This window comes from Toxorhynchites rutilus, chromosome 3 (genome assembly GCF_029784135.1).
Source record: "Toxorhynchites rutilus septentrionalis strain SRP chromosome 3, ASM2978413v1, whole genome shotgun sequence".
Classification (NCBI taxonomy): Eukaryota; Metazoa; Arthropoda; class Insecta; order Diptera; family Culicidae; genus Toxorhynchites; species Toxorhynchites rutilus.
This window is the reverse complement of record NC_073746.1, coordinates 139,514,205-139,534,608: the sequence shown is the minus strand read 5'-3', so window position 1 is coordinate 139,534,608 and position 20,404 is coordinate 139,514,205. Positions and strand designations below refer to the sequence as shown.

Below are 20,404 nucleotides of genomic sequence, written 5' to 3'. Positions count from 1 at the left end.
CAAAACATGAGAGTTTGAGCTTTAGAATGATGTACATCCTACATTTATGCGTTCAGTCCATTTACGGAAAAAAGTATTTTATTTGTAGTGAAAAAAATCGACAATTACTTTTCGGGCAACCCTATATTAGAGCACTGAGCATGAGCATGTCCAATCTATTCAGAATAACGATCTGTATTCAGAAGAATAAATTCCCTATTCAAAGTTCTCAAATTTGATTTAGATTTGGATGGAACCTCCATTCAATTCCAATGGTAATTTTCGGACTCAGACAAAACAGCAGGTACTTTACTAATATTTATTTGCTTTGGATGTCTTTGGATGTACATTCAGATTGTACCACTTGGTTTTGCAAATATTATCTAACACCAAGATTCGGGAATGTTTATTTTTCCGATGCTAGTTCGAGACACAGCAGAGTATATCGGTATGGCAAGTGTTTTCACTTTCAATAAATAGAAACTAAACATGACTCTCTCAACAACTTCAATTACAATAACAGTCAATGTCACATTTTACTCCTGTCCCTAGAACAAATAAATAAATAACTTTGGCAAAAAACAAAACATTAACCTACCAGCCTTATGGGGTATCTGCTGGAATATCTTAGTATTCGATAGCGAACTGAGATCATTGCTTCCTGGATAGTTAATTAATGAATAGTGACTTTACAAAATAAATATAAAATTAATAATGGTTCCATAAAAAAAAACTTCGTTAAGCTCAGCGTAACGGGTTTCAGTGTTTCCTATCTATCTGTATGTGTATATGCAATATTGATATCAAATATTTGATTCGCACTCGTTTCCGGTTTGGTTCTACTTTGGTATCCCGCTCGTATAAGACCACTTTGTAACAACTTTCTCATTCTTGGTTGTCCAATATTAAACAAAAGTGATACGAAACACTTTCAACAATATCCAATTCCAATTTCGGGAGCATCTCAATCTAAACGGTAGACATAACGGTAACGTTATGAATTCCTTGGGGCCTCAACGCTTTGTCAGAAAAGTCTGACTGATGTTTGCCATTATCATTGTTCAGCCTTTGGTCGGTTTTGTCACCTTCGATCTCTACCACCGTTGGCTGCGTCGGAGTTTTTTGGCGAACTGGCGAACTCACGATTTGCAGACTGTTATCAACGTTGGAGAATCGGAAAGCGATATCTTTGGATTGCTTCTTGTCGATGATATTGTTAATCTCTAGGTTGAGATTAACACTGTTTTTGTTCATGTCCAAGTATGACACGCGTCTCGGTTGTTTGCTTGGGGAGTTGTACTCGGTTGGAATGATGAATGAGGTTTCATCCATGAATTTGGTAAGCAAATTTGGATGGCTAGCCGAGTTGATGTAAATGGTCGGCGTTGAGGATGGCGGGTAAGTACCGTTGTGAAGTTTTTTTGGCCGCAATCTGACGTCGTTTTCGTAGCGCAGTTTTTGCTCGATCGTAGCCGTTTCGATCAGCGGTCGAGGTGTGTCATAGCTTTGGAGCAGGAGCGACTTTTTATCGGTGATTGGCGACAGATAACGGAAGCTATCGGCGGTACTGTTATCTGTCGCAGGTTCATATTGAGGTGGCACCCAAAGGCTTTCGAGACGGGCTTGTTCCTCCTTCACGAAGGAGATGTTGGCACAGTCGGTTTCTAGATGGGACAAATATATTCAGTAATTACTCTCGGAAGCGGAAGGATGTGCAGCTATCGTTTTACACATACCATCATTATGTTCAAGGTACATCGGGTTGGAGATCGAATTCTGTTCCATGTCAACATACTTTGCACTACGACCCAGCAGCAGTTCAAACTGTCCGGCCAAGTGTTTGAACGAGGGTCGCATCTTTGGGTCATCAGCCCAACAAGAGCGCACTATGCTGTATCTGTAAGATAAAATTTAATTTCAGAATTTCTAAGCGAACAACATCAAGGAAGAGAACTAACATCTCTTCTGAACAATTTTTAGGACATTCCATCCGATAGCCCTGCTTCAAGAGCGTGTACAAATTTTGGGGTGGTATTCCTGGATAGGGAGACGCTCCAAGTGAGATCAGTTCCCAACAGAGCACACCAAAGGCCCACACATCGCTTTTGGTGGTGTAGATATGATCGGCCAGCGATTCTGGGGCCATCCACTTTACCGGCACACGATCCTTGCTCTTCTTCAGATAGGCGTCATCTTCGTACACGTCACGTGTGAGGCCGAAATCGGATATTTTGCACACCTTGCCCTCGGCGAGAAGCACATTGCGCGCAGCCAAATCGCGATGCACGAGTTTGATTTCGGTGAGGTAAGCCATTCCTTTGCTGATTTGCCATGCGAATGACAGTATGTCCTTCACGGTGATGGGTTCAATTGCGTTTTCGTAGTCAGCTGAATTAATGACATCCAATTTTCGACTCAACCGAAGATAGTTTCTGATGGGATGGAATCGATTTAAAATAGTTACAAAAATACATTTTTTTCTATTTGCAAAAACTTACTTCAGAGAACCATACTGACAGTACTCGATTATCAGCAGGGGAGATTCACCCATGGTACAAGCTCCAAGCAGTCGAATAACGTTCGGATGGGCGACTTCCTGCAGCAGTTGATACTCGGAAAGTAGTGCCAATAGTTCAACTGAATTGGCACCGGTTTTCAGCATTTTCACGGCCACCGTTGTCAGCCCAGGTTTCTCGGGTAAATCCGTTGCGTATCCTTTCAGCACCTTGCCGAACTCGCCCTCGCCCAATGTGATGTCCAGTATGAGTCTTTCGCGGGGAAATTCCCACTTGGAATCGAACTGAAATAATAATAGAAACATTGTGCACATTTTGAAACATAGGCTTTAAAAGATAACAATAGAAACGACGTTAATAGAGCATGTAACAACGGACAAAATATGCGTAAATCTAACATCTAGAATGAGAAACCATAAATGATAGCAAATCTTTGCACTATGAAAGTGAAGAATTTATTCTTAGAGCTGAATGAAGCTCATGCTCCATAACAGAAGTACAAGTGAATAAATGATTGTCGAATATCAGGCCCAAATGTAAGGTTTGAATAACAAGTCTGAAGAAAACTGAACTACCGAAACTGAACAAAGTTCCTAGTGAACTTCGCGTCCCCAACGTAGTATTACCTGCGTCATTGTATAAGCACATAGTGAGGATTTCAACGCCAAATAACACTTCTTGATTGTATCCTGAGTTGTGAGTTCAATAATGCGTGCGTACCAGTCGCCAGTTGGAACTTCTTTTCATAGCTAAACCGAATGAAATCGACCCATTTCTTAGGCGGATGGTGACTGGAGATGAGCAATGGGTCACATACGACAATATTGTGCGAAAACGATCGTGGTCAAAGAGTGGTGAAGCAGCTCAAACGGTGGCCAGGAAGGTTCTATTTGGTGGGACTTGGATCACTTATTATGAGTTACTTCCGTATGGCCAAATACTAAATTTAGATCTCTTTTGTCAACAATTGAACCGTTTGAAGCTGACGATTGAGCATAAAAGACCAGAATTGACAAACAGAAAAGGTGTTGTGTTTGATCAGGATAACGCAAATCCACACATGTCTCGCCAGAAACATCGGGAGCTTGGATGGGATGTTTTCATGCATCAACTATATAGTCCGGATCTGACACCGAGTGATTGCCATCCGTTTTTCTCGCATTGCAAAACTTCCTGAGTGATAAAAAATTGGGATCAAGGGAAGATCGAATATTAGAACTTTTCGCCAATGAGGACTAACACTTCTGTGAGAGAGGCATTATGAAGATACCTTTAGGATGGTTACAATCTGACAATCTGAAGCATATCAAATGAAGTGTTGAGTTTCACTCAAAAATAATGGATTTTTTCCCCAGCTTGATATGAAGAACATAAAAATCTATAGATGTATGTGATCAAACAACGATGAGGGAATATATTAACACGGACTATGGGGATTGCATTTTTACAGTATAAGGTAAATGACGTTGGTTTGTTCAATCGAAAAAAAAATCTTGGTTTGTTCAATTTTTTCAATGCTCTAGCTCAGCGCACCTGTGTCAAATCAGGTATTCAAATTGTTCCGTCTGCTGGGAACTGTGGGGTGGACTGTATTTTGTTATGTTGCTCCACTCATGGAGGCAACGGGTGCGTGGAAGGAACCCTCGTGTTCCTCACGCTTTATTCGGTGGGTGGGAGCCCCTGTGGCTCCACTCCGTGCTATGAAAGGCCTAACATTTTGGGATGTGCTTTGGAACGGGGTTGAGCAGTGCAGAATGGACACATGGTGTTTGAGTACTATTTACACTTTATTCATTTTGTTAATAACCACTGAATGTCAATATATACACACTATTTACACTTATGCGATTAATGCACATGCGAATGCGCCATTATTTTCCTGCTGGTGAAATTATTCGCACTACTGTAGAAAAACTGCTGCTGATGTTACTGTTACTCTTGTAATAGGTTGCCACTATGGATTTTGCACTTAAGCACTTGCTGCTTGCTCGACGGATGAATAACGACTCGTCCTCGGTCGGGAAGCTATTTTTGTGTGTAGTGTTCCACCCGAACAGGAAAAGGAGTGGGGACTTACGATTCAAGTTTTTCCCCTCTCTCTTTTTCTCTTCAGTGCGTTTGACGGCCTGAACACAAATGTTACCAAACATTCATAACCTGAATTAAAAATGAAGTGCCCCGCGCGATCCTGTAACAGTGATTTTAGTTGCAAATCGCCAAGAAAGCTTCCGGATGGGTATAAAAACATCGCTTGCCAAAGAAAATTATCCAACGTAATCAAATATTAACATATATGGCTCCAAACAGTAAACAATACGTAGCCCCCTTAGCGCGAGCCCTGCTTTATGCTGCCTACGCTCGAGATGAAGAATAGAAGGTGGGAAGATTCACGGGTTTTGGTTGTGTTAAACTTCGATTGTATTAGTAGCCAGGAAGATAGGAAGTTCACATATCAGGCATACCAGTCAGTTACTCAAATGGTACAAAATTGAATGTGCGAACGAATAACGTTGAAAGAGGAAATACAAAATCTAATTACACATTTCCAAAAAATATTTTTTGCATTATAAAAAAAACAGAACATATCACAAACTAAAATGTTTAATTTTTCTTTGATTCATTCTTATATCAGAAATAGTATTCTAATGTCTACTATGTTTGGATTTTAGAGCAACTTCATGGAAGTTTATCTCTTGTCAGCTATTGTAATAACTTTTTTCACAATTAGGGTGCTGAACACTTCATTCGTCTAGAACAAAGACACAAGCGGAAAATATTTGTCTCAATCTAGGTCATACGGAGTCAACTAATTTTTTTTCAAGTGCATTTTACATGAAAAAAAAACTTGCTACCTTTTTCCCATGCACTATCGAATGTTCCTCCGTCAAAAGATTTTGTGACTCTGACTTTGATCATTTACGTTTTTGGTCGACGTAGCGAGAAGTAAAATTGAATTGAAATTAAGTATAGAACACCTCAATAAAAACTGAAATTTCAGTTTCTGCTAAAATGTCAGTTGGGCCCTTATGATTTTGAACGCTAGCATTGATTTAAGAAAACTAGTTCGTTCATTTCATCTGCTTATTTTTACTTTTAATAACAACACTTTTCCTATGTAGTGGACTAGTATAAGAAAAGTAGCATACATAAACAAAATCTCTGACGTCACAGATTTAAAAATCTTCCCACCTTTCATTTCCCATCTCGGCCTAAGCTCAATTTACATTGGTTGGGATAGGGTTGCCAGAGCCCCGTTTGGATCACGTAGCCCATACACGTAGAAGAAAGTTGTCAGTTTCAAGCAGTCGCCATAAAATTCATAGAATGAAATACAGTTAACTCTCCCTAAATCGATATCCAAGGGACCATCGAGTTTGGGAGGTATCGAGACATGGATAGAAAAATGCTTGTAAAATCATTCAAAGATGCCATGAAATCCATCGAGTTAAGGAAAATATCGAGATACAGAACATCGAGTTGGGGAGAGTTGACTGTATTGAAATTTGTTAAAAAACAAAACGACAGATAATGCGTTGGGAGGAGATGAAAGAACAGTATTATAATACAGCGAGATTCTAGAGCATTTCTCAGAAACAAGGGAAGGTATTGAATTAGAGAGACTTTAAACTCTGAGAGTTCATTCGTCTCTTCAGAAACAAGGTCACTCGGATATCATTTTTATGGATAGGACGTTTACCCGAATGGATTTTTGCTTTGATATATATCACCCATATTTCAATGCAAAAAACTATCAGGCGAAAGTATGCCGTTCGATGTTTAAAACTTACCGAACAATCAGTGGAACACAAGTTTGCTTGGTTATTTTTTGTTTTTGAGTTATGATTTTTCAAAGTTTAATGATTGTCCAAAAAATTAATTTTTCCCTTGTTTTCACCACAAAAATTCATAGCATTTGAACTACTGGACCGATTCAGATGATTGTCATATCAAATTCTAGCCAATGAGATGTGGTAAATGATGTTGGTTTGTCCAGTCGAAAATATGATCATGGTTTGTCCACTTTGTTTAATGCTCTACTGCAGCGCACCTGCGTCAAAGCAGGTACGGATTCACATGTTTTAAAAAATTATAAAATCCACCATCTATTGGTGTCAATGCGCCCCTCATTTGAGCTAACTTTCAATCAATCGCCATATGATTGTTTGGCACGGCATCCAGACTTTTTCTGGACTATAACACTTACAGATATTGTAAACATTATGCTTGCACACCGTTTGTATCAGATTTACATAGCTGAACCATGTAATTAACGCATTTCGATGACCTTAATTCTGGTCATGAGTTGTCCGAATCACTAATGTTGTTTTGTCCACATGATTCCTATGGCAAACGCTCGACGCGCTGCAGTTTGTTTATGGTGTCTTTCGCGCATAGCAGAAATAAAGTTTCTCTGTGTTGAGTGTGTTGAAGTGAACACTTTTAAAATGCCCAAGAAAAGGCAATATTCTAAAGAAAGCCTAAATTATGAATGGATCAATATGATGACAGTAAACTCAAGCAATGAGAAATGCAACATCTACTTGAAAATTCGAATTTTTTCATTCAAAAATGGCGATTTCTAAAACCGGACAAACCATGATCATTTTTTGATCATGATCATAATTTCTCTTTGAGGAAAATCGTTAAAAACATAAAAATTTGAATAATTTGAAAACCTTGTGGTGTTATTAGAAACTAGGGACTTTCAACAAACCCAAACTCGTCTTGATTATAGGTGATTTTCATGGAGAAAAATCGATTTGCATTTACTAGTTGCGCGAAAACACTCCAAATTGGACAAACCAAAATCATTTACCCTAGTCTTCTTTAAAAAAATATTGAACTTGCGAGAAAAAATATGTAAAGAACCCTCAGCTTTCCAGAAAATAAAATATATAAAAAAATATATAAAAATATAAAAAAATATATCTCTATCTTTAACCGAGTCAACTATAAAAAATAAATACAATTAATAATTACGGAAATGAAATTACGAAAATTAAGAATATCTCATAAGTTTTAATTTGATTTGTCAATCATCTGATTTTAGTTTTCCAAAAAATATAAAAAAATATAGACGAATTGCATGCCAACTCAACTGGCCGTTGGCAACACCATCTCAGATAGCAGCGAAACGTTGTGGGTGTAAACACATGGGTCTTTTAAGCTACTTTGCATATTTGAAATATTCAAAAAAGAACTACTTTTTTGAAATGGCTTAAATTTTTTTATGATTTTCTATAAAAGACTATATTACCTACAACATTTGAATCAAAGGATCAATTATAGGAAATTATTTAAATTTTCATAAGAAAATACAATGAAAAAAATTTTAGAAACAAAATTTCGCTGAAAAAAAATTGTTTCAAAAATTGGAATAAATTTTTCTCAAAAATGCATCTTTCTAAAATTCTCAAAAAAATTATAACAATAGCCCTTACAATTTCAAACAAGTCGTCCATACATTGGAAGATTGGACTTTTACAGGGAAAAAGTTTTTGTAACAACTTTTTCATGTTTTTTTTAAATTACAACTAATCCTAATTTTGGCGCCAGATCGAATTTAGAAAACTCCATTCGGGCCCGAGGAAGACAGCCCAATGTGCCGGTGAGAGATGTGTTGGCTCGGTTAGACCTTGATTACATGTCCCATATATATGTTTTCCTTAAAGCTATAGATCTTCGTGTGTGATTGTCCCTACATCCTTATACCCTCCTTTCCTTCCTTTGCGGGTAATTCGTCCCCTTGCTATAAATAGTAGAATAAGTTGAAACGTAAATAAACTATAGATATACGAATAGATTTAAGAATTGAGTGATCATCAACATTGTTACAATTTCCTTATATCCCATCCTTCTCCTAAGAATATGTCACCCTCCTAAACTCGAGTACACCGCGAGTAATCGGTTTTCCACCTTACTAACCATAGATGTAAAAAAATTGTTTATATATATATAGTTTTAAAATTATATTTAAGAATTCGGCTCCTTTAAACTTAAGTAACTGAGCCTGTAAAAATAAACCAATTAATAAAAAAAAAATAATCCTAATTTTGTTCAAAAAGTCAATATAGCGATATAGTGTATTCGACAAAGTTTTAGATCTTATTAAAATATAAATAGGGAATTACTCATATTTTCATCAAAATATATCCATAAGGATTTTTGGTCAGTGAATCGATCCCTGTGCCGTTTAGAAAATCGATCCACATACATCGATTTTTTTTTAAAGATCGGCCCATCCTAATCGGAGTTATACCACAATTTTCAAGAACTGCAGGGCTTTCAAATCAATACCTCTTTGATTTCCGATCAGAGAAAATGTTTTGTATGGTATTAGCATAATCGAATTTGATGTTGTTTCGTGAACATTATAGTACCGATAATGTTTTAAAGTAACTCTTCGTGAAATAATCGTAATGACAAAAATTCGAAAGTAAAGAAACGTAAATTGTATATACTTACGTCAATTTTGAAGCTGATATCGTTTATCCTGGAATTCAGCGGGAGATCGACATTCAGCACCTCGGTTTCATTGCTAACCAAATTCATCGGAATATTGTTCCCGTTGACTAGTTTTTTCTTCAGGTTATTTTTCCGTCTAAAGCAATACGATACGAGAAGCACCGCAACCAGCATTGGACCAACGACGATACTCAATAGGTAATAATGTGCATACGGACCATTGATTAACCCGGACTGTCGGGAGTACTTTCCATCTCGAACTGCAGCCGGCGAAGAGGCATCAATTGTGCCATTACGAGCCGGATTCGCTTCCGTGGTGGTACTTGTGCTAGTAGTGGGCTTCGTTTTGATTTTTCTATGCTCGGGCTTGATTTTCAGGGCCACAGTGCAATCACATTGTCCCGTTGCACGACAAGTGCAGGGGGATGCAGACATATGAATGCCTCTACTCTTAGTATGGTCCACATGGTGCAGTCCAATCACATCACTCGTGAGCACGCAATCCTGTGGACATATCTGAATGTTTTCCCGATAGCCCATCTCCTCCAGTGGATCGCACACATTATCCGGGCAGTAGCCTAGATCGGGCGAGCACGTGGGATAATTCTCCTCGAACGGGTTCGAGCCCAATCCAGCGAGTGCAAACGGATCCATCGAGTCGGGAATTCTGAACTTGCACGAACCCTCGCGGCTGCCGATACCACAGCTGGAAATGCAACTAGATTGATCCGGGTGAAGTGAGCAGAACTGTTCGGTCGAGGCATTGCAGAATGCACCGGGAATGGATTTGAGGGTTATACGGATCGTGGCAGTGTGGTTCAGCCATGCAACGGTTAAACTCAGAACGACACCGGGAAGCTGCTTTTGGATGTTGGTTGCGTTTTTCAAATAGATGATTCCCGCTTGTTTGGTGATATCGAATGCATTGAGAGGATTGTTGACGATGCGAAAGCTACAAGAATAGAATATTGAATATCATTGATAGATTACTGTAAATGTAACTTACTCAAGATCGGTTTTGGTATCATTTAGATGGTCATAAAAGTTACTTGGTTCGGCAATCCTGGCAAATCTTGTTGATGTATTGTATAGATCTACCTGCCGAGGGTAATGGAAGTTAGCCAGAGATGCGGCTACCTTATTGCTGGAACGCCTTTTACCTCCATAGCGTCGTGGCCTTGCTTCAGACACAACATCATCAGCACTAACCAAAGCTTCCGGGCGTGGCAGGTGGATGCGATCGTGATTGGAATTGATGCAAATGGTGGAATTAGCTGAAGATCTGGGATCGATTGTGGGTGGCAGAGTTTCATCAAGCGCTCGAAGTACAACACAATAACGACCCTTGGGAAGTATGCCAGATTGCTGAGCCATCAGAGCTGGAAATAAAAGAAGGTGTGATTACTTTATGAGACTTTTTATGAATGCATTGTACGTTTTACCACAACTGAACACTGTCTGCTTGGTGCCAGCAATCAGCTCCACTTCATACGCAGTGCATTTCGGTTGGAAAAACTTGAATGTGTCATTCAGCAGTTGATAGTGGACTTGGCCGTTCATGGCGATCGTATCGTTGTCTACGAATAGCACTTTTCGATGATTTAATGGTTGATTCTGGAAGAATATAAGAAAAAAGATTTTTTCGTTGGTTAATAGACAGTAAATTTCATATCTTATGGTTTCAACCTTTTCTTTCGAAATATCTGAAATCTGAAAATTTGCACTCAAAATGGTATCAAAGAAACGCGTTTCTCATAGGGGGTCTTCGTAGTCCATTCGCTTGGTACAACATAAAAAGTGATCGAAACAAGTGGAATATGTAAACTAATTTATTTGAATGCGACGGAAGTTTCTTCTCGTCAGCAAATACATGAGAAAATGATCTACTGGAAAAAGAATATAGCACGGTACTGTTTTCGATATTTGGAAGCCTCTCGTTTATCAATTTTGAAGTACAGATCCAACACAACCTCGCTTGTATGAATCTGCGCTTCTCTCTGCTACATTTGTATTGGATAAATGCCAACGCGAGCGCCTCTTCATTTTTTAAATTTGAGCGACTAGCCATAATGGGTCCTGGATGTAATTCGGAGGCTGTGTTCAGCCAACACCTGAGGGCGCGTTTGTCCTCTTCTTCCAAACCCTAGTTTGGATTGCGATTTTCACCTGTGCTACGAGACGGACTCGCGACACTGTTTGTTCTGCGATTCCAACAACAGAGGGACTCTTCGGACGGTCTAATGAATACCGTTTAGTGCTGGAAAGTTCTCCTCACTGGACCTACTTAATGATGTCCGAACCACCCACTTCAATAACCAGTTTCTGAGAACAGGAGCGGGGGTTGCAAAGCTACTCTAGAAAAGGAGTTCCAACCCTGGACTCGTGACCAACTGAAAATTTAATCGATTTGTTTTTTATATTTTTTTTCGGAAATTTCAGATTTTTCTACATGAAGTATCAAAATTCCAAAAAAAAGGAAATTACTTTCTTTAAAATGTTAAGGTGAAGGTGGAAGCTAGCCATTGCGGTAGTATAGGTAAACCCACTTGTAAAAATAGATCAATTCACTTATCAGACAGTGTGGCGCTTCATTGACACGAGTCTTTGAATACATTTGAAAAAAAAAAAATAACAATTCAATACTAAAGTAAAATGTATGAACGATATGTTCCGATGAACATTTGCAAATATAAATAAATATAGAAGGTGCATTTGCATATGAAGTAAAATTCTGATTACACGCGAGCGTAACATGAGCAAATTTAAAACACATGGGAATTGGGGCTCTTTCGGTATTCACAAGTTCTTCCGCGTAGTAACCCGATGTTGATAATTCCTTAATATTTTCCTTTTTTTATCGTATTGTTTTCACATATTCACGTTGGAGAGCCTTAACCCTTCTCTTCGTTGGCAGAGGCATTTTGATTGAATGTAATACTTTCCCGTGCAATACAATTTTCTTACCCAATGTTAAAGTTGCTAAAACTTACATTATAGACCCACAATTTTATTCTATTGATTTTCATGACATGAAACGCTATGACTCAGAAATAATATTTTATTGAGTGGTTTTTTATAGCTGTTTCGATGATGTTGGTTGGCATCAGTGTCGAAAAAATAACGACCACCTTTCACCAATACAAACAAAACCATTGCCGAAAATTGAAAAATGAAAATTTAACTCTCAGAGCACTAGCTCGAGTTTTCCGACATTTTTCACTATACAGTGCGATAGCAGATGAAAATTTGATATCTTGTGAGTAATCGAGTAATCGAGTGTTATTTTTCATTTCAATAAACACATGCGTCTCCATAATGGTAGTTCCGATATATTATCGATGGAGATGCATGATCTTTTAACAGTTTAAATGCAGATAGCGCTCTTCTTGTTGTATGCCAAAACTTCAGAGAGCACCTTGTATCATAAGATTTCGTTTTCCGGGAATATATTGGGGGTATAAATTGAAAAACATCTAGATTCTATCGCTTATTGTTCATCCATTTTTCGATGGATTTAAGAAATGACACTTGAAAAGCTAAAACTTTTTTTAAATATGCCCATCTGCATTTTGCTATCTGGTCACAAAATTTACTCAGCACTCAAACGGTTAAATCGAAATACCTTTTATTTGTAAGAAATTAAGAAATCGTTAATCGGTTAAGCGGTTCAAGATTCACAAATTTTCAGAAATGAGTGTGAATAAAGTAAAATAGACGATTTTTCAGACTACTTTAGTTGAGAATGATGGAACCTAAGAGTGAAAGAAATGCGGAAATTCAAAAATATAAGTTTGAGCAAAGTCCAAGCCATTTTTATATGGAATTGCTGGATAGAAAGTCCAATCCAATCCATAATTACAGAGAGACAAATAATTTTATCTTATATCAACGGAACAGGGAATTTGAATAAATATTGTAAATTAAATAAAATTGAGAAAGGTGGTCCTGGCCTGACCCCCTAAATTATAACGGTAATTGAAAAATGGTGGCACTAAACCTATCTTTTATTTTTTGCAGCGAATCTACTCTCAATTTGTCGGAAATGACAAACACCCTGAATTATACAGGTAATGGTTGAAAATAACTGACGTGTGGGAAACGAAAATAAACTTGTTTTGACTTACGGTTTACTGTTACTGGCTCTAAATGACCAGCAACGATAGATAACCCCTACGATATGGTTATTGAGTGGATTTTAACAGTGGAAGTCATATATCGTATTCCGATGCCTTTTTAGAAACGAATATGGGAACGGACACGGAAACCAAAACGAAAATGAAACAGAAGCAGAAACGAATGCAACGCTCAACACTTAACGCTTAACGTTCAACGCTCAATGCCCAACGCTCAACGCTCAACACTTAACGCTCAGCGCTCAACGATCAACGCTCAACAATTAACGCTTAACGTTGAACGATCAACGGCATACACAAACGCCCATGAATAGTTATGCAGACACACAAATAGGCAAATATAGACTTTAACACGTTCACGCCTGTAACGACGGACGCGAGGTAGTCCAAGCCGTATAACAGTATAATCAAATACGCTCCCCGGTAGTGAGCGCTACCCGGTGAGCCAGGCTCGTGAGAGTCACTGAAGTTAAGAGCCGGAGTGAACGTTCTAAATATTAGGTTTTGGGAAGAGAAATTTCCATTATTTCCTCGGTAGAGGGCTGTAGTGATCGATACCTCGTACGGTATGTATCAAATAATCAATCATATTTATGCTTGTTTGTCAAGGTGACATTTCACACTGAAACAAATTCTTGCGATCGTCCACGTACCAATCACGTCCATGCAACAATCATCTAATAACAACATAACAATGGAAGTTTCTTATTAACAGTCGAACAAAAGAAATGTTGTTACGCCGAAAAGGCTATAGTGTGAAATTTATCTATATGTATCGATAACATAAAATTGTTAGGTAGTTCGCGAGAATCTCTAGGAAGTAGCATTTGCGTATAACTCATGTGCTGATTTTTACTAGGTACATGTCAACGCAGCAGTAAAATATGTTGCGAACCGTGCTTCTACAACAAATATCGTAGTATCTCTAGGTGTATTTAACATTCCAAATTTACGCTGGCAATCGAACGAAGTGTAAGCATTCTCTCGAATGTTTCTTCTGAGCAAGAGCAGACTACGTTTAACACCGGGTAGCAACATTATTGCAACATATTTAAACATTATGCAAATGTCAACGGCAGACTGCTCGATCGCATGGAAGTAAGTCCTAGAATAACTTGATCTTTTGTATTGTTTGTCACTTTACCTAAGAGCGTACACTCTGTCCAACTTCTATAAGACCATATCTTGCTGCTTTGTGCTGTGTGTTGTGTGTTGGTATTGGTGACTACCATACACTGCATGATTTTCATATGTTGTGCACACACACACGCTTTTATATTTTTCAAGTGTCAAGTTTCTATAAGACCAGTTATATTTTTCTGTTGTTTTAGTTGTTTTGATCAACAAATCTGGAAAAGGCCGAAGGGAAAAGTGCTCACGGAGCGAAAAGAAAGACAAATCGATGCATTTCACCAAGAAAATGTCGGTATCAAAGAAATCAAGGATACGGTAGGAAGAAGAGAGCTCCGTGTAAATCGAAGCTCTCTGACCGGGATATGCGGGAAATAGCTAGAACAGACTCGAATACCTCAAAATCGCTTATGCAAAAAAGGCAATATTTGAATTTAAATGTTACTCGGGTGACAATTCGTCAAGTTTTTATAAAAATATCCTCACACAAAGAGGGTTTAAAAGGTTAAAGCTCCTCATCTTACACCATCTCACATCGGAAGACGTCTAAGTTTTACCAAAGCTCACATGAACCGACAGTGGGGTATGGTATGTTGTGACAAATAATTCTTCAAAAAGAGTACATTTGCTATATACCACAACGAAAAGTTCTTCAATGTATAGGTTATCTTCACTGACGAAAAAAAGTTCAATTAAGACGGTCTCGTTGGTTTCAACGGGTACTGGCGTGATTTATGGAAGAAGGAACAGTATTTTCCAACCAGGAATTTTGGTGGAGGCTCGTGCATGGTTTGGGCGGGATTCTGTGCAACCGGAAAGCTCAAGACAGCTTTCATATCATTCAAGAATTACATACATCTTCTGGAATTCTCTCTCCTATCATTTTTGCGTGGATATCGTCACAAAAAATTCACATTCCAGCGAAACAATGCTACTATTCATATCAGCAAGGAAACTAAGCAATGGAATAAGAACCAAAAACTTTTTTTGGACTGGTCGGCTCACTCTCCAGATTTGAATCCTGTTGAAAATCTTAGGGGGATCCTTGTACGCAGAATCTACACTGAGGGAAAACGTTATACCACGATTGAAGAGCTCATGTTCGCAATTTCGAAAACATGGAAAAATCTCGAGAAATTCGTTCAGCAGCATTTGGTAAATAGTATTCCAAAACGAATTTTCCAGGTTATTAACTGAAATGGCAAGGTTGCCAATTATTGACGTGTAACTCAGCGGATCGTTTTGAATTTTTTCATTGATAATCCTTATCAATTTTGAAGTGGTCTTATAGAAACTGGACAGCTGAAATTATCATATTTAAGCACAATAAATAAACAAACAACTCTTTTGAAAGAAATTGACGTTAAATATACTTTATTCTAAGCATTCAACAATGTATGAATGTATCATGTTGAAGTTCAAACTGTTTGTGTTGCAACGAAATGGAACCAGGCTGGTCTTATAGAAGTTGGACAGAGTGTATATTGCAATGTTTTTCTAAGAGTGAACGTTTTTTCATGGAATTAGAACGTATATCGTATATTTTATCCCATCTGTAGGTTCATTTAGCAAGCCGAATTTAATCGTGTACATTTTTATCCAACGATAATTTTTGTTGTATATTACACAGTAACCCTTTTTAGATCAACCGCTCGCGGATAATCGAGGTTTTACTGTACCTATTGTTCGAATGTTCACAGTTGGGCCGTTCACATCGGGACTGTTGATATGAGGCTTCCATTGTTGTGTTATAAATAGTACCAATTACCGATGACGCAGGCCGTAATGTGAGCGGTAGGGGTCTAGGATTAACGTCACATGATGATTGTTGTTTGGACGTAGTAGCTAGAATACCACACGAAGATGGTCAATTGAGAGCCCTGAGTTATGCGCTTGCTAGTTCGCTTAGTAGCGGACACGCAACCAATTAGGCTACGAAGATCCCAAATTGTGACCTTAATGACCAAAATGAAGACCAGATTACGGTTGATTCGAAACCCCGACTTGGATTCATTCTGCGTCACGAGTTCATAGACACTCACGCATCGGATATACTACATTGCTACATTGCTAACTGGTTCGTAACATTCTGAAGTACGCTTAATTTCTAAGAAGTTCATGCCTTAACAACTGAACGGGTGCAGAAAATGTTTGACGTATTGCCCTAACGCGACTGCCATGAAACGACTAATCATTCTTTTCATTCCGAACGCGGAAAACCTCATATGTCGTTATGCAGTCGTTATCTACCAGACATGCTATAAGGCGGCGGAAAGATGAACAATATTTGCCATAATCCAAAAATCTATTGACTACCCTGCATTTATCTCATCTTTTTGTTTTAGAGAGACTTGAAACTTTGCAGTTCATTCGCCTCGAGAACCCTGCACTGTTCGCACAGATTTCTTTGTATATTTTTCTTGTCTGTTTCGGCATAAGTTTCTACAGTTCCATCTCAAAAGAACAAATTATGACTTCAACAACTCAAATTTGATTTCAATTTTAACAGAAATGTTTTAACCAGTTGAGCCCCGCGTTGGCCCCTGGGACTGACACCGAATTTTCCGTCTGTTTCGGTGTTAAGAATTACGATAATTAATAGTACATAGTATACAAGATATTCAGTGACGTTTCATAAGTTAGATCTGTGCGAGTAATCGAAAACTATATTAAACAAATACTTATTATAGAAATCGAGGCGATAAGAATTTTGCTCGTTAACTCTATTTTTTTCATCATTCTTCGGCATAAGCTTCGAGTAACCGGTCATGTGCTGTGCGTCTCCGTTAAAGCATTGTTTTCGGTTACCGTTGGCTGTTATTTTTTTTTTATCGCCCGGGTGTGCTTTTTTCGCGCGTTTTCGAACTGTTCGAGATATCGTAAAACGCAGTGTGAACTCGGAATTAGTGAGAAAAGCAGAATCATCAAAGCCTGGCAAGGCCAGCCGGCTTTCAGTTTTCGCCGATTTGTCGCCATCGCAATCGAAGTCGGACATCGGTGCTCAGTTGCACGCACACAATACCAGCGCGATTCGCTGTTCACTTACAGCAGTGTGAAGGAGAGCATCACTTCTTAGTGGTGTGTGATAGTGCCGAGCGCACAAGCGCTCCGATTGAGAAGCAAGCAGCGGTTGCCAGTTCATCAGCACTGGGTGCATTGTGGTGAATAGAAATAAATAAGATATAAGATTTTTTTTTAATTATTATTATTATTAAAACAAAATATTAGATTATAAGTACCAATTACAGAATGGCAGAAGGAGGGGGAGGATCTCCAGATATGGAGATCTCTGATGATGACTCCCCTCTGGTTGAAAAAACAAATAAAGGAACAGCGAAGACACTTAAACGCGTTCCTACATCAGAGGATGTTTCGTCCGGGGACGAGTCTGCTAACTCTAGCAAGCCCCCCTCTAAAAAACCTGCAAATATCTCCTCTCCAACCCCCCTCGCTCCTACCCCAGCTCAGATTTCGCCTCCCCATCCTGTTGTCCCCGATCCCCTTCAATCCTCGTCATCTCCTTCTCCTCCTGTTGTCTTCTCTCCACGTGTCAAGGTCTATCCTGAAGATGCACCTGGAACTGGTCCGTGGGTTGTTTTCTTCAGGCCTAAGCCAAACGGAAAAGCACTTAATGTTATTCAGATCATGAAAGATCTGGCAAGATACTCCTCCGTGACAGAAATTACGAAGGTTAGACCGACCAAACTGCGTGTTGTCGTGGCTGATCGGAAAGACGCAAACGGTATTGTCGTCGACCAGAGGTTTACCCTGGAATATCGTGTCTACGTGCCTTCCCATGGCGTAGAAATCTCGGGGGTGATAACCGAAACGGGTCTGACGTGCAAATCAATTATGGAAGGAGATGGCAGATTTAAAAAGCTGCCTTTGATTAAGGTTAAAATCTTAGAATGCCGACAACTCGGCAAAGTCTCCCAGGAAGGGAAAGAATCGAAATTTACGCCGTCCGACTCGTTTAGAGTCACTTTTGCTGGCTCCGCCCTCCCTGACTACGTTATGGTGGACAAATTGAGGCTACCGCTGCGACTCTTCGTGCCAAAGCCCATGACTTGCCTGAAATGCAAGTCAGTTGGTCACACAGCAGCTTACTGCGCCAACAAGGAGCGCTGTGCCACTTGCGGAGAGCAACATGTGGACAAATCCTGCAGTGCGATTGAGCAAAAGTGTCCATATTGCGGAGGAAATCCGCACGTGCTCTCGGCTTGTGAAACTTACAAGAGTCGCTGGGAGAAGCAGAAGCGCTCTTTAAAGGAACGCTCGAAGCGCACTTCTGCGGAAATTTTGAAGGGCGCTTCTCCATTGGCCCAACAGCAACAACCTTTAACCGCAAACAATGTCTTCGCTTCGCTGCCAGTTGACGAAATGGAAGCGGATACAGCTAACGAGGGCACACCGTACATCTTCCAAGGGAATCCCCGGCGCAAAAATGTGACCACTCCCAAAGTTCAAGGACAAGCCCCTCCGGTTATACCCTCTGTTAGCATGCCTAAAAAATCGAGTGCAGCGGACAAGCAAAATCAGGTTCCTCCTGGCTTCCGTGGGAATAATTCACCTTCGAACGACCCAGCACTCGAAGGGACATCAAAAACCCCAACTGTCCCTATTTTACCGTCCAGTTCAACTTCCCAATCGGGATTTATAAAGTTGAATGACCTTGTGGCTCAAATCTTCACATGCTTTAATGTTTCCGACTCCATCAGAACCATTGTCATATCAATGCTTCCAGTATTAAAGACAATTTTGCAACAATTGATGCAAACATGGCCCCTCCTTGCAATGATTATCTCTCTTGATGTCTAATTCAAATAGAGAGGTCGGAGATATCACTGTTTTACAGTGGAATTGTCGTAGTCTTATCCCTAAATTGGATACATTCAAATTTTTAATTCATAACTTCAATTGTGATGTTTTTGCTCTGTCCGAAACTTGGCTTTCTTCACGAGATGATCTCTCTTTCCACGATTTTAATATTATACGCTTGGACCGTGATGACAGATACGGAGGGGTGCTATTGGGGATCAATAAGTGCCACTCATTTTTTCGAATTGACCTTCCACCTATTGGAGGGATTGAAGCTGTTGCTTGTCATGCAAACATCAGAGGAAAAGACCTCTGTATTGTCAGCTTGTATTGGCCTCCGAGAGCTGCGATTAGCCGCAAGCAACTTGTTGACATGTGCTCACTCCTTCCTGAGCCACGATTGATCTTGGGAGACTTCAATTCTCACGGAACTGCCTGGGGGGAACAGTACGACGACAATCGTTCATTGTTGATATATGATCTTTGTAACAGCTTCAATATGACCGTTTTGAACACTGGGGAAACAACACGTGTACCTAAACCTCCTGCTAACCCAAGTGCTCTTGACCTCTCGCTTTGCTCGAATTCACTATCGTTAGATTGCAAGTGGAATGTAATCCAGGACCCCAACGGTAGTGATCACTTGCCAATCAAAATTTCCATCACCATTGGGTCGAATTTTTCTGAATCTATAAACATGGCATATGACCTCACAAGACACATTGACTGGAAAAAATATGCGGACGCGATTGCTCTAGCCATCAATTCCAGAGATGGTTTACCTCCATTGGAGGAGTATAACTTCCTTTCTCGTTTGATCTATGACAGCGCGGTTCGCGCTCAAACGAAACCCATCCCAGGCTCCACTATTCGTCGAAGGCCTCCCAATCCATGGTGGGATAGCCAATGTTCCAAGCTTTATCAGGATAAATCGAACGCATTCAAAGCTTTTCGGAAACGTGGAACCATTGAAAATTTTCAATCGTATTTGGACCTTGAAAATCAATTTAAAAACTTGATCAAAGGGAAAAAACGTGATTATTGGCGAAATTTCGTGGGAGGTTTGTCACGAGAAACGTCAATGAAAAAATTATGGAAAGTGGCTCGAAACATGAGAAATCGCTCTTCATCCAATGAAAGCGAGGAATATTCACATCGATGGATTTTTAATTTTGCACGGAAGGTTTGTCCTGATTCCGCTCCTGTGCAAAAAATTGTTCGAGATATACCACAAGATAGGTGCGATCTTGATTCCGAGTTTTCGATGGTAGAATTCTCTCTTGCTCTGCTTTCATGTAACAATTCTGCTCCGGGATCGGATAGAATTAAGTTCAACTTGCTGAAAAACCTCCCTGATGTGGC

General features: G+C 39.4%; 1 protein-coding gene across 1 annotated transcript in view; it reads right to left on the bottom strand.

Moving 5' to 3' along the window:
- Positions 1–284: 284 nt before the first annotated feature.
- Positions 285–20,404, bottom strand: part of LOC129777239 (uncharacterized) — a 105,992-nt gene continuing 85,872 nt past the window's right edge. The window contains exons 4-10 of the mRNA XM_055783400.1: positions 10,403–10,574; positions 9,967–10,339; positions 8,961–9,912; positions 2,478–2,779; positions 1,938–2,411; positions 1,716–1,876; positions 285–1,643 (exon numbers count right to left, since the gene is read on the bottom strand). Coding sequence (XP_055639375.1) covers positions 949–1,643; positions 1,716–1,876; positions 1,938–2,411; positions 2,478–2,779; positions 8,961–9,912; positions 9,967–10,339; positions 10,403–10,574 — 3,129 coding nt within the window. The 3' untranslated portion in view covers positions 285–948. The remainder of the gene's footprint in view (positions 1,644–1,715; positions 1,877–1,937; positions 2,412–2,477; positions 2,780–8,960; positions 9,913–9,966; positions 10,340–10,402; positions 10,575–20,404) is intronic.